The sequence below is a fragment of the Nyctereutes procyonoides genome, unplaced genomic scaffold (assembly GCF_905146905.1).
Source record: "Nyctereutes procyonoides isolate TBG_1078 unplaced genomic scaffold, NYPRO_anot_genome, whole genome shotgun sequence".
NCBI lineage: Eukaryota > Metazoa > Chordata > Mammalia > Carnivora > Canidae > Nyctereutes > Nyctereutes procyonoides.
Genome location: NW_026575155.1, coordinates 14,280,786 through 14,295,403, shown reverse-complemented (window position 1 = coordinate 14,295,403; position 14,618 = coordinate 14,280,786). Strand labels below are relative to the sequence as shown.

General features: G+C 57.5%; 1 protein-coding gene across 1 annotated transcript in view; it reads right to left on the bottom strand.

Annotated features, from left to right (window-relative positions):
• The window catches only part of FAM3B (FAM3 metabolism regulating signaling molecule B), a 31,282-nt gene extending 17,100 nt beyond the window's left edge, over positions 1–14,182 (bottom strand). The window contains exons 1-3 of the mRNA XM_055313721.1: positions 14,054–14,182; positions 7,787–7,930; positions 940–1,063 (exon numbers count right to left, since the gene is read on the bottom strand). Of these exons, the coding sequence (XP_055169696.1) occupies positions 940–1,063; positions 7,787–7,930; positions 14,054–14,072 (287 nt within the window). The 5' untranslated portion in view covers positions 14,073–14,182. The remainder of the gene's footprint in view (positions 1–939; positions 1,064–7,786; positions 7,931–14,053) is intronic.
• Between the last annotated feature and the right edge of the window lie 436 nt (positions 14,183–14,618).

Genomic DNA, 14,618 nt, shown 5'->3' with positions numbered 1-14,618 from the left:
AGCCCAGGGTGGCTCGTGTCTGGGTGTGCCTCGCCCTCCTGGCGGGGGGGGGGGTGCGGACAAGGCAAGCGCAGAGACATACGAACTAACGGTGGTGGAGAGGGACGGGCAGCGAGGGCTGAGGGCTACCGCGGTGACCCAGCCGACTACGTGGAAGAAAGGTGCACCCAGTTTGGAGAAAGGGGTATGTAACTGGGAAAGGCTTCCTCCCCAGTGCTGGGACCAGCCAGCGCTCTCTCTCCCGTGTAGGAATTGCTGTGCGGCCCACGCATCCTTAGGCCAGGTGGTACAGGCTGAACTGTAGTGTCTCAAAATCATAGGCTCATGTCCTAAACCCTAGATCCCCCAGAACGTGACCATATTTGGAGGCAGGGCCTTTAAAAAGGAACTCCTTAGGGTCGGCCCTAATCCCTAAGACTGGCATCCTCTACGGGGGAGTCAGGACGCAGACACACAGAGGGTGGACCCCGTGGGGATGCGTCTCGCAGCCCTCAGAGGGGACGAGCCCCACCCACATCTTGACCTTGGCCGCCCTGCCTCCAGACCGCGGGAGAATAAGCGTCTGTTGTTTCAGCATCCGGTCTGCGGAGCTTTGGCAGGGCCGCCTGCGCAGCTGCAAACACTAGGCTGGGGGCAGTTCCAGGCGCCAGGATTGACTTAGGCTATCGTGGGTCACGCGGACACACAGACCCGGGAGGTGTGGGCTGCAGAGAAGAACAGCAGCTGCTTTCATCCCTGCCCGGGAGGGTCACACAGTAAGACGGAAGCACAACTGTGTCTGCGGACTTTTGGTGTTTCCATCACTTGGAAGGGTTATGGCACACGTGCAATAAAAAGCACAGGATACTTATCCCACCTGCCGTCAAACGGGGGTTCCTCCCTGGGGAAGGGAGGCAATCGGGTGGGGTGGCTGTTTTCTTCTTCCACACGGGTACTCACAGCTCATCCTCAAAGCAGATTTTGGCATACTTGTCCTGGCCGCCCCCACTGAGCAAGCGGTAGGCATAGGTGTTCAAGGGGCACGGGGTCCAGTGGTCGCATTTCTGCCTTTTAGGGGTTGGGGCTGCAACAAACAAGAATATAACAGTCAGCATCACGCAGGTGTCTGTCCGACGAACCCTGCTGCCCGGCCGTGATTGGCAGCCGTCCCGTCCTGGGACTTCACACTGGAGAGTCCCGAGAGGGTCACAACTTGTCATCAGCAGCGTCAGAAATTCCCCTGAAGACGCAGTTGATTTCGCCTGCGTTTGTCTTAAAGTAACAACTACGCCGAAGGGACGGGGGTGCTGAGTGGGCGTAACAATTCCAGGAGGGGTGGGAGCCCCTGCCCAGGGCTGGTCAGCTCACTGACGTTCTTGGCACCCACCGTGGGTTTTGTATCGGAACTAAAGAAAGTTCCCTCGGATCTCAGAGTGCTGGCGAACGAAGGAACAGCCACGTATGGGGCATCATTCCAGGCTGCGTTTATGCAACTTGAAACACACACACGTACACACACACACACACCCGGGATGCCCACTCTGGCCACCACTGATCCCTTTCCTTTCACTTGAGCCTGAGGCATTGGGCTTTTCTACTGGGGGTGCCATGAGGTCAGCAGGCCGGGGAGATGTCTCCCCAGCACCCCCGTTTTACAGGGCTTTCCATCAAGGGAGGATGGGGGGCCTGCCTGAGGACCCCAGCTGGCACCAGACAGGCCCACGGTCCTCCCTCACATCCGCCGGGTGCGACGTGGCCATCGCCACCACGTGCACCCCCAGCTCACGTCACTGTCTACAGGACCCGCTACGCTGGGCTCAGGTCAGCTCTAAGTCCCAAGTCCCCAGGACAAGAGCTCAGGAGGTGCTCTCAGTCGTCCGGTTTGACCAGAGACGAGCTGTGCTTCTCTGATCCAGGAAGCTGGTCGGGTGGCGAGGACATGCACACCAGCCCTGGCAGGCCCTGCTGGGGGGAATCGGGGTGTACGTGTTCCCTGCGAAGGCCCAGCGTGCTGCCTGGCCTCGGGGCCTGGAGCTCCCCGGGGACCTCGCACCCCTTCGCACCCTTCACCCCCCCCATCACCTGCCCGGCCGGGGCTCAGCTGCCCGGTTTTCTTTCCTTTGTCTTGGCGCTCAGTGCTCTAATATCCTGTAACTTCCTTTCCCAATGTCACAGACGCTGAACCCTGCCCCGGCCCCGAGCCCCACACCACAGCCAAGAGGGACAGCGAGACTTTCTGAACGCTTGTGCCTGCAGCTCTGGTCCACCTTGACCGATTTTTCTGCCTAGTAGTCTATTTTGTTTGTTTGTTTGTTTGTTTGTTTGTTTGTTTTAAACAAGGAAAGCCCATGAGATTTCCCCTTTCCTTATTTAATTTCTGCAGAAGAAAATTAAACATAACGGGAAAGCAAACTAAAGGGGAAAAAAATCCCATGTATTGTCACTCTGAAGGATCTTTACTGTTTTACCTTTTGGCATATTTTCTTCCAGATTCTTCTGTGCATACAGAGGTTGGTAGGCACAGATTAAACATACTCAGGCCGTATGGTACTTACGTAAATGTTCAAGTAAGACATTCACTATGTTTTTTCTCAATCTCCAGACACCTAAACTTAAAGCCAAGGGCCCAACCATCAACATGAAAAAGTGCTACAAATACAGCATCTTCTCAGTGTCTTGGATTTTAGCTTTTTTTCTTTTTAATTTAATAATATCCATTATGTTAAATGTAGAGGTAATTTACCTGAAAACACAGCGAGCATATCTGAAAATGTAACGTTTTGATGAAAAGCACGTGTCCTGTTTCCTGACTTGCAGACATCCTATATATATATATATATATATATGGCCTTTCTAGAGTGAATACCCTTTTTTTTTAAAGATTGATTTATTTATCGTGAAGATTGACTTATCATTTGAGAGAGCGACAGAGAGAGAGAGCACGCGAGCACAGACGGGGGAGGGGTAGAGGAAGAGGAAGAGAAGCGGATGCCCCGTTGAGCGTTGAGCGTTGAGCCCGACGTGGGGCTCGATCCCACGACCCTGGGATCATGAGCTGAGCTGAAATCAATTGTCGGTTGCGGCTGCGTAAGCCACTGGCCCCCCCCCCCCCGGCGCCCCCAGAGGGAATACTCTTGAAGTGAGATCCACCTTCATCCTACCTGTTACCTGCATTGCCTGAGTACAGGTGACGCTGTCCCCTTTACAAGCACACAGACTTCCTCACTTCTGTGGGGACCCTGCTGTCGACCCTGGCACAGATGGAATGAGAGTCACGGGGACCTGGAACCCGCCCTCTGGTCTGGGAAAACATCGTTTCCAGGTCCTCTTGCCGTTGCCACCGGCCGTAGGGCTGCACTGGCTGCGTGACGCTCTCAACCGAAAGGACGTTAATCTGTATGGCGAGCGCTGGGCGGGCTGACAGGTGTGCCGTGCTGACTGGCAGAGGGGGACGGTCTCCCACGTACCCCACGGATCTTACGAGACAAGGCCGCGGGGGCACATCGTGCCTCCTGACCCCCACATGGTAGGGTGATTCAGAGACGGAATGACAGCACATAGGTACAAAGGTGGCCAGGGTGACAGGACGAGGTGTTTTGCTTTGTTTGAAAGCCAGGAGGCAGGAGTCCACATGGGGGTGGGACCTGGGTGAAGCAGGTCATGAGGAAACGAAGGGACTGGGGCAGCGCAGGCTGGGTCCCAACCTGAGCTCTTCCTTATTCTTCCTCCTGCTGGCGATCCCTCCCGTGCACCTGGGCCTCAGGGACAGGAGCCAGGCGGCCGGCCCAGCGGAGCAAGCACAGTACTGGATGGACAAGACTTGACCTGCCCGTCTCTGCTGCCTTTTTGGCCTTCTTGGCCCTGGATGTTCACCCCAAGGCCTGACGCTGGAGTTTCCCAGGGCGCCCATCCCTGGGGGTCCCTATGGATGATCTCCCATCACCCCTCATCCCGGGCAGGGGGGATGGTCAGTGGCACAACCAGGCAAGGGCCTTGCTGTCCACACAGCAGCCGGCTCCCCTGGGTGCTGCGGTGGGCTGGAAGCAGGACCCTGTGCCTTCCCAGGAGTGCTGAGGGCAGGTCTTCTGAACCTGTGGCCCTGCCGCTCAGAGGCCCCGGGGAAATGTGGGTGCCCTTCCTGTGGATAGGCACAGGTGCACTTTCTAGAAGGGAGGTGCTTGATTCTCATCAGATTCTCCAAGGAGAAGGTGGCTCTCGTGACCAGGGATGACACGGAGGAGGTATTATCTTGAAGTGCCTGAGAATGGTTGGGGAGTCTGCGTGGCATCTCAAAAAGGCTTTTTTAACCTTCTACCCATTCCCTGGAAGCACAAAATGTTATTATGGGATCAAAGAAAGATCAGGGGCACCTGGGTGGCTCAGTGGACGAGCGTCTGCCTTCAGCCCAGGGTGTGATCCCGGGGTCCTGGGATCGAATCCCACGTCGGGCTCCCTGCAAGGAGCCTGCTTCTCCCTCTGTCTGCGTCTCTGCCTCTCTCTGTGTGTCTTTCCTTCTTTAGGATGGGGCCGTGGCGGGGTAGACACATCTCACAAGACAGAGCTCTTGCCAAACCCCGCCTCTTGTCCATCATATACCCCAGTAGATTCACTCCCTAATTCCACGGGATTCTTTTTTTTTTTTTAATTTTTATTTATTTATGATAGTCACACACACACACACAGAGGCAGAGACACAGGCAGAGGGAGAAGCAGGCTCCATGCACCGGGAGCCCGATGTGGGATTCGATCCCGGGTCTCCAGGATCGCGCCCTGGGCCAAAGGCAGGCGCCAAACCGCTGTGCCACCCAGGGATCCCCCACGGGATTCTTATTACACAGATATTTACTCAAAAAACATCTGCTAAGTACCAGATACTGCGTTGCCTCTAGGTTCTCTGCATTTTTTTTGAAATTCTTTCCCCAAAGACCGAATAGGAAAGCCCACGTGACGGTGCGGGAACTGATGCCCAGGCAGGAGGAAGAGGCCTGTGCCTCAGGGTCCTGCTTACCCGTCTCCTGAGACACCTGCCTGTTGGTGTAAGTAAGACCCTGAGCCCCGATCGGCGCTGTGGCTCCAAAAGAGCGGGCCTCGTGCTGCGAATTTTGGTCTTAGAAACCATTTTCTTGCTGAGGGAAGTCTTGCCTTATTTCTTATCCTTGCATTCGCTAAAACAAATATAGGTTCTTAGGCGCCACCTCGAACCCATAGATTTTTTAATTTCCTGGAGTGGGGTCCAGGAATCTGTCTCTTTGAAATACTTCCTGATTTGGGAACCATGACAACGCTCACCCCTTTAGACGAGGAAGGTGACTCTAGAAATGTGATCCTGCCGTTTATGCCAGGCAAACAGGAAAGGTGCTCCCTGGGTGTGCGTCTGACCACATTTCAGCCATGTCAACTCGCCTCATTGTTCCCAATGAGATTAAAGTCCAGTCCACAGAAATAAAAGCCAGAAGGCACCCAAAGAGTGCCGGTCTCCCTGATGAGGAGCGACAATGATCTCTTGGGTGCCCCGAGGGCTGTGAGGTGGCACAGACTGTCAACGCTCCGCTCCATCAGGCTCGGCGGTACCAATGCGGAAGGATGCCAAACCCCACGGAGAGACGGGGCGGGCGCAGCACTGTCACCCTCGTGGGCCCCTGTCCCCACGTTCCCCCCCCCCGATTCCTGCTTCTGGGCCCTCACTGTGGGGGCACGGACACGGGAGCCAGGTGGGGCGCTCAGGCCCTACCGGCTACCGTGGTTTTTGGAGGACCTCGCACCGTGCAAGGCAGGGGCCAATCTGGAACTAGAAAGAGCCTCTGACATAGAGACGTGTGCCGTGTCCCTTCTGGGTCATTGTCGGAGGCCATGACAACTAGCTAGTGGCAGAATTAGAATTGAAAGTCGTTTTTCCAGCTTTTTGCCACAACAGCAGCCACTTAGTGGTTGTTAGCTCCTTGGGTCTTGGCTGAGAGTCTAGGAAGGCAGATCGGGTTGGCTTGGCTCCATCGCACGAGGGCTTCTAAGAGAATGACTCGATGACCGCACAGCTGAGGCCCACGGGCGAACATTTCAACAGGATTCTCCTTCCACGTACTCTCCCCTGAAACCGACCTTCGAGGTCTAGGGTCGCGAGCTGCGGGTGGGGGGCGTACGTGGCTTCCAACCAGACTCACCCCTCCGCGGGCGCACACTCCCCATCTCATAGACACGCACTGCAGAAGTACTTGTTGAACACCCCACGCGTCCTCAGCTCCACAGGCCAGCAGCGGTGTGAACCCAGGAGGGCACGGACCCGCGGGGTAAGAATTACCTTGGGAAAGCCCAAAGCCAGCCTCACAGGGCCTCTGCAGCCGCACAGGGGGTTGAGTCACTTTAAGAGAATAGTTTATGAAGCAGAAAAGCAACCCAAGGATTAAGGTGAAAGTCCAAGGGGTAGGGGAGCGGGCGTCAGGGCCAAGCGCAGGTGGGCTCAGTCCAGGCGGCCTCGGCCACGGGAGGGGTGGGGGAGTGCTCCGTGCTGGCCTCTGGCTCCTCGGCCCCTTTCTTTTGTGCCCAACACTAATCTCACATGTCAACATGCTCCTTCCTTTGCTTCAGATCAGACCAGACGCCAGGGGTCACTGAGGACATTTAGGACAAACACTCCCAGGGAGGCGTCAGGGTCACGCTGCTGAGCCAACAGTATGACCTATGCTCCTTCTCGAGCCCTGTCCAAAGCCAGGTGTACCCTGTGCTCCATGGGCAGAGGAATGCAGGTGTTTATGGGGGTCCAGGCACCCGCTAAGGGCTGTGCAGGCAGCGTCTGGCCAAAGAGGCCTTGTGCTTGCATGGGGGCCACTCTCTGGGGCACTGACAACGGCATGAAATGAGCCCTCCCCAGAGCCACAGAGCGCCAAGGGCGACGCAGCCCGCTTTACTCTTATCGACATAAGCGCAGGACCACCAATAACTCACTAGGCTCAACCCCCAAACTCCGAGCCCACCAGACGCCCAGGAAACCCTGGCTCCCTCCAAAGTGGAGCCAGGACACAGCCCTCATGCCAGCCGCAGCCACCCCTCCCCCCCGCTCCTGCCACCTTTGGGTTTCCGGTAACCATACAGCGCTCCAGTCCCAGGGGCAGGTGTCCAGGCTTCCCTGGCCCACCCTGGGGGGAACGAATGAGCCCCTTCTCAGACGACAGAGGCAGCTCCTAGGAGGGAGCCCGACATGGGACTCGATCCTTGGTCTCCAGGATCAGGCCCTGGGCTGAAGGTGGCACTAAACTGCTGAGCCACCAGGGTTGCCCTAAATTTGTTTTCCTAACATCATAATTTGCCTTGGGGTCTCACAGAGGGATGAGCAGGGGTATTTACCTTGGAAGGGTGTGGGAACGGAAGGGGCAGGTATTACCTCCTCCTCCTTCCCTTCTTCTCCTTCCCCTCCCCTTCCCCATCCTCCTCTTCTCCCCCTTCCTCCTCCCCTTCCCCACCCTCCTCCTCTCCCCCTTTCTCCACCCCCTCCTTCCTCCTCCCCTTTCTCCTCCCTTCCCTTTCCCCCTCCCCTCTTCCCCTCCCCTCCCCATTTGTCCTCCCCCTCCTTCCCCAACCCTCCTTCCCCTCCCCTCCTCCTCTTCCCCTTCCCCTTTCTCCTCCTCCCTCCCCTCCCAGCTCCTCCTCACTGCCCTGATCCTCACCAGCACCACCACCACCACCACCACCACATGGCCAGCTGGGGCAGAGCTGAGGCCGGGGACCCCCCCTCCTCGCGCTGCAGCTGAGCCGCAGAACTGTTAGTGGGCACCCCCCCACCCCACCCCACCCCACCCCTGGGACTGGTACTCACCCTTGAGGAGGGGCTTCTCAGCAATGCTCCGGAAGCCGTAAACAGCTCTGGTCAGGGACACCTCTGGAATGAGCTCTGCCAGCAGGTACCCGGAATACCAGGCGCTTATGGAGGCAAAGAAGAAGAACGCGGCCTTCAAAGTACCTGGGGACAGACACGGGGCAACTGTGGAGGCCCAGGGCACGGGGGCCACCCTGACCCCACTTCCTGCGTCAGCGCCTGCAGGGTGCTGTGGGGACCAGGTCCTCCCAGGGAAGTGGCAGGTGGGTAGGGGCCTGGGGGGCGGGGCAACGAGGCCCTGAGACTTGGCTGGCGGTGCCGAGACTCTTGAGGTCACAGCAGCAGATAATAGAAACGAGGTTTGAATGTTTTCTGCACCAAGTTTTTATTCGTGCTGCTGGTCTGGGTTTCAGAGCTTCCTCCAGTGCTAACACCAGTGACTCGTTAGTGGCCTTGTGACCCAACAAGGGCCTAAAAAGACAAAAGTGGCTCATTCCTTTGTGAGACAATCAGATTGGAGGAGCCTTTTGGAGGCAGACTGACAATTCCAGAGGGCAGGGATTGTTTTGTGTATGCTGAGAACAGCACCTGGCATCCTGTGAATATGCAAAGGGTCCCCGTAACATTGGGAAAAGCACCAAACCTGTCATTATCATCACAGACAAGCATACAGGGAAACCTAAATTTTGCAGCAGAAGATCCCTGGAGGTAATCTTTCTGGTTGATTGGCTCTGGTATGTTCCCCCCAATTTTTTTTGTTTTAAAGATTTTATTTATTTATTTGACAGAGAGAGAGAGAGAGAGAGAGAGACGAAGCATAAGCAGGGGGAGCGGCAGAGAAAGAGGAAGAGCCTGACGTGGGGCTCGATTCCAGGACTCTGGGATCATGACCTAAGCCGAAGGCAGACACTTCGCCGAGTGAGTCGCCAGGTGCCTTTCTTCTTCCCAATATTTAAGGAAAAGACATTACCCGCTCCTAGGTCACAGGAGGCCTAGCAAAGGACGGGGGGTAGGAAAGAGAAGGGAGGGCTGGGGAGGGACCTCCCACCTGACCCCACAACCACCTGCACCTGCCTCACTTCTGTACACACTCAGGCCAAGTGCCTGGAAATAGCCATCCCCTCCCACGGCCCCCGGGGCTCACCTCGCACCCCCTGGCTCAGGGCCGCTGTGCTGGTCAAGGCCTCCAAAGTCCTCAGTCCCCGGATGACAGACACCCCCATGTGTGTCCCCCCTGGATGACACCCATGCTCCTGAAGGCGCTCCCACTTTGCGGGCACCTCCCGGCCTTCTCTGCTGGCATTCCCTCCCAGGGCACAGCCTGGGCCTCTCCTCTGGACCCCAGGATTAGCCCACCCAGACAATCCTCTGAGCTCCTGACAGGGCTGCCCAACTGCCAACCTGCCGTCTGCGCCCTGGGAGGTTGGGGCCTCACACTTCGCACGTCCCAGAGGAAAACCCTTCATTCTCCCCCCCCCCGCCCCGCCAGATCTGCCCCTGGCCCACATCTGGACCATCTCAGTGGATGGACGGGGTCAGGTGCCAGACACCTGGAAACCTTCCTTCGTTTCCCTCCCGGCGCTGATGGGATCCGCCGGCCAGTCTCGTCGGGGTCACCTCCACCATAAATCTCACCTCCACAGGCTTTTCTTCATCTCTACTGCCCCCCCCTTCCCAGGCCACCACCATCACTACTTCCCTCTTGATGGGGGTTGGGCGGGGTGGGGGTGGGGGTGGGGGGAGTAACAACCCCACACCCTGCTGCGTTCTACACAGTGTGTGGACTCGCCACAGGGGATGCGATAAAGGTCGTTTCTGGACTTTGTCCCATCTCCTGGCACAGACCGCCTACAGCCCTTGGTATCCTCCTGGTAGGACTATCTGCTGTTATTCTCCAGAGGCCCCTTTCGGCCACACCTGAGCCAACGCTCACAGGACAGACGTCAAGGAGTGTCCCCAGGTGGCTTTAAGGGAGAGGATTGGAGGGCTTGAGGGCTCCGCCCGGCCTCTGACCTCCAGGAAGGAGACGAGACGGGGAGCCTGAGGTGGCTCTGCAATCACCGAAGAACTCTGGATTCCCGAAGCCCGATGCTGGGCCCCCTCCTGATAGCAAATGCACGCGTGCGTGTGTGTGTGTGTGTGTGTGTGTGTGTGTGTGTGTGAGGACGTTGATACACCATGACCCCAGGGGCAGAGGCCCAGAACTCCGAGGCTGGGGCCCTCCCAGTCTTCCACCCAGAGGCTTCCTCGTATGGCTGGCGCTCCGGATCCGTGGACCGTCCTCAGGGGGTGTTCCCTCGGATGGCACATTTCAGTTTCATGGGACGAGCTGGTCTTTTCCAAGCGTGCACGCCAACGTCCGTTAGGTTCCTCCATTATTCCAAACCGTGCGGCCCCTGAGCCTGTTAGAAGGTTACGCAGGGGTGGCTTCTGTAAGGACAGGGTGGCCGCTGCAGTTTGCGGGGCTGAAGGGACACCTCCACGCTGGGGAAACGAGCCACAGGAAACAAGCTGAGAGCCACGGGCTTGGCTGACTCCGTCCCCACAACTCCTGTTGGCTCTGCGCTGGTCACACTGATCCGCGAGCCTCGGCCCTGTCCTGCCAGGGACCTTGGTGTGAGTCTGTCCCTCTGCCTGCAGGGCATGCTCCTCCGTGACCTCCGGCCTTCTCTCTGTCCCTCCAGGGCTCCCCAGACCTCGGCGCAGCCTGCCACACAGCCCCTCATCAGCCCTTCCCGTGTCTTGTTGGCACTGCACACCGAGGGTCTTCCCCCTCCGGGGCTGTGCCCGCACACCAAGACAGTGCATGGGTCACAGAGGTTCCAGAAAATTCTTTCAGAGGCACACCGAGCAAGCAGTGCGGTGTGCCTGCTGGAAACGGAGTCAGTATCGATTGGTTCAAGGGCAACAATATGCCTTTGTGTCCTGTGTGTGTCAGATCGCAGCTGGACTCTTTTAACCAAGTGTCATATTTAAGGAAGACAATGGGCAAACCAGAGACGCATTTGCAGGATCTTCTGGTCGCCACGTCTCGGGTGAGGTCTCTGAGCAGAGGTGCTGTTTAGCTCGGAGGACACCGAAACAGAACATGATGCTACCTTCCAAATGTGTAGAGACAGCGACACGGAAGGGAGACGTGACTCTGTCCCCAGCTGAACAAGGACACACGAATGGAAGTGACAGGGAGGGTCATGATGAACGCGCCCTCAGCCGGCCTGCCTTGCAAGCAATAAGCTCCCAATCCCGGACGCTTCCCGGGAAAGCGGAAAGCATCGGTGCTTCAGGTGAGGGGTGAGCGGTGACGTTAGGCCTGGGGAGAGCTGGTTTCTGCCGTTGGCCCAGAAAAGCCAAGACCTAGAACTAGAGCCACCTCGAGGCGGAAGGAGAGACCAGGCGGCATGGACTGGGACCAGTCCACCAGGAGAGTTTGGTGGCCCATGCCAGCGGCCAGCTAGACCGGCAGCCAGTGCGCAGGCCTTACGGTCGCAGAAGTAGCCCAGGTGCCAGGGGAACTTACGCTGGAGGAGACAGCAGTCCTAAGACCAACTTGCACTAAGCCAGGCTACAGGTAGGGGGATCCCAGGGCACCATCTACCCCTCCAGCCCCGGGGACCCTGAAGAAGGCAACTCCGAACCCCTCAAGAACACATTTTCTTTGGTGGGATCTCCCTCAGCATGAAGCAGGGTGAGGAAGCCGTCACCAGCGGCCTCGCCAACATGAACCCAAATCCCCTTGCCCTGCACCTCCTGCACCTCTTATCCTGGGGGGGCGGCAGGGGTACGAGAGGGCTGAGGGTGGATGAGCCCTACTCGTCCTCCTCGAGACTCGGCTGCTTTGGCCTCAGCACGCACTGCTGTCACTGTCCTCCTGCTGGCTGAGGCTTCACGGCAGAAAGGCTGGGAAACGTCACGCCCGAACGCCACAGTAGGTTTGGAAGGTAGCCTGCCTGGGAAGTTTCACACACCAACGCCCTACTTTGGAGGGGTTAGGATGACCGCTACCAGGCGGCTGCCCCACAGGTGGCGGTGGCTTAACTTACTCCACCCATTCGGTCGGAATGTCCCTCCTGTGGACTTTCTACCTGGGACAGACCCAGAGGCTGACTGACCCAGGAAAATGCTGCTTCTAAGAATGTTGCCGAATCCTGAGCTCACAAAATCCAAAGGAACATGGTTCCGAGTTTCTGCAGGTGACTCTCCCCTAACCACACACGTCCATATGAACACAAATCTGCTGTTAGGTCAAAGCTTTATGTGAAAGGACCACATGGCCCATGAACGACTCACAAGGGCTATGTGAGAAAGAGGTGTGGGTAGGAAGTAACCAGCAAAACGTTTTCAAGAAAATAAAGTAGAGGGGATCCCTGGGTGGCGCAGTGGTTTGGCGCCTGCCTTTGGCCCAGGGCGTGATCCTGGAGACCCGGGATCGAGTCCCACATCGGGCTTCCGGTGCATGGAGCCTGCTTCTCCCTCTGCCTGTGTCTCTGCCTCTCTCTCTCTCTCTCTCTCTCTGTGACTATCATAAATAAATAAAAATTAAAAAAAATAAAATAAATTAAAAAAAAGAAAATAAAGTAGAGGGATGCCTGGGTGGCTCAGCGGTTGGGCATCTGCCTTTGGCCCAGATCCTGGAGTCTCAGGATCAAGCCCCGCGTCAGGCTCCTTGCATGGAGCCTGCTTCTCTCTCTCCCTGTGTCTCTGCCTCTCTCTCTGTGTCTCTCTCATGAATAAATAAAATTATATATAAAAAAAGAATATAAAATAGAGGGGTGCCAGGGTGGCCCCATTGGTTAAGCATCTGCCTTTGGCATGGGCCATGATCTCGGGGTCCCTGCTCACCGAGGAGCCTGCCTCTCCTGCTCCTGCTGCTTGTGTTCTGTCAAATAAATAAACAAATAAAATCTTAAAAAAAAAAAAAGAATGTAATATGGAAATAATGAGGGGCACCTGGATGGCTCAGTGGTTGAGCATCTGCTTTAGGCTCAGGGCATGATCCCAGGTCTGGGGATTGAGTCCCACATTGGGCTCCCCTGCAGGGAACCTGCTTCTCCCTCTGCCTGTGTCTCTACCTCTCTCTGTGTATCTTTCTTGAATAATTCTTTTTTTTGTTTTAAAAGGAAGAATGAAAAAAAATCTTCCAAAATAGCTATGAAAGTCAGTGCCCCAAGAGAGATGTTTTCTCCCCCGCCAAAAAGACCTATTTCCACCCATTTATCCTACAATCCACACGAGTTACCAAAAACAGTGCCATTCATAAAGTTTTGCAGAGAACATGACTATTTCACACGATAAAGAAAAACCTTAAACTCTTGTCTTCCCAAACTTTGGGAACGGAGCCGCAAGGGTGGCACTTAGAGCTTTCTGGAGTGTGCCCCACCGAAAGGCGGTTTAGTCCACCACCTACCCGGCAGACCAGCTGCCCTCCTGGGAGGGGGAGGTGGCCACCACAGAGAATTCACCATTTCTGAACTTCCCATTTTTGCACAAGATATGCTCCCTTGCTCCAGAAGGAATCCGGATTCCTCAGATTATAGGAAGCAAACAGCAAACCGAACCAGGAAGGCAAAGGTGGGTAGGTCCACCGGGGAACCCCAGAGCAGCCTGTAAAGCAAGGCCGGCAGGCCAGTGGCCGGCAGATGCGGAGGTCAGGACCGGCCGGCTTTGAGAGACCACATGGCTGGCGGGATGAGCATTTTGTTTTTTCTTCCCTTTTTCCTTCCCCCCCCCCCCCAAGCCTTGTGCAGGCTCAAGTGATTTGATACTTGGGGGAAAAAAAACTTAAAAGCGGCCTCACGAAAGGGATGCAGGCACAACTTTTACAGTGGGTGTCAATGGAGCAGTCCACATGAATCCATCCCCACTTGCCAGCCACTCACATCCCCAGGCCACTTAAAAAGGCTGCCTCAGTGTCCCTCGCTTTTCCTAACTTCCTAGGCTGGTCTGGCCAGTGCAGCGCCAGGTGGAGCCCACGAAGCAGCCCCGTGGGGGGGGGGGTGCCGGGCCCGGGGCATCCCGGCAGGCACAGCCCCCCTGCTTCCCGTGCACCTGCTCCAGCCGCACCTGCCCTCCCCACACCTACTCTGCAGGCAAAGCCTCCGGCTCCGGACCCTGCGCGCGCGGGGGGACCCAGCGAACCGGCCCCGCAGGACTGGAGCCCGCGATTCTGCTCCCGGGGCGGCGGGGAGACCTGCGGGGGTGGGGGTGGGGGTCCCGGGGAGGGCCAGGGCGCCGGCTCTGCACCGCTCCCGCCGCGGGGGTCGCACTCACCTGCAGTCCAGGGGCGCATCTTCGGGCGCAGCTCGCCGGCGACCGCACAGGGCCTCGCAGGGGCCGCGGGCGACCGGGACGCGCCCTCGAAGCGCACAAGAGGTGCAAAGGGCGGGCAGAGGGGCCTCACGGAAGCGCAGGCCGGCTCGGGGCCGGGCGGGGGCTGGCCGGGCAGGCGCCTGCAGATCCGGCAGGTGCGGGCCGGCAGGTGCGCGGGGCGGCGCCCACGAGCTCCACCAGCCTGCGGCCCAGGAGGGATGCTGCCCCCGCCCCGCCGACAGGGGGCCCGGAGTAGGGACAGGGTCTGTCCCCCGGGGGGAGGACCCCGTGTCCCTTAATAGTTCGCAGCCCCAGCCGCCAGTGCAATGTCTCCGGAGGGGAAATGGCTACAAAGAGAAGCAGGTCCTAAGCCGAGTCCTCGCATGCTCCGAGTTGGCGGCCGGCCCCGGGGCCGCGTCAGAAGGCTCCTGCTTCCTCCAGAACAGTCCTGCTGCCCGCTGTGGGTTGCACAGCTCCGCACGGTCCTCCACCTCTTGCTTCCTCCTTCACTTCGGGGGCCCGTTTG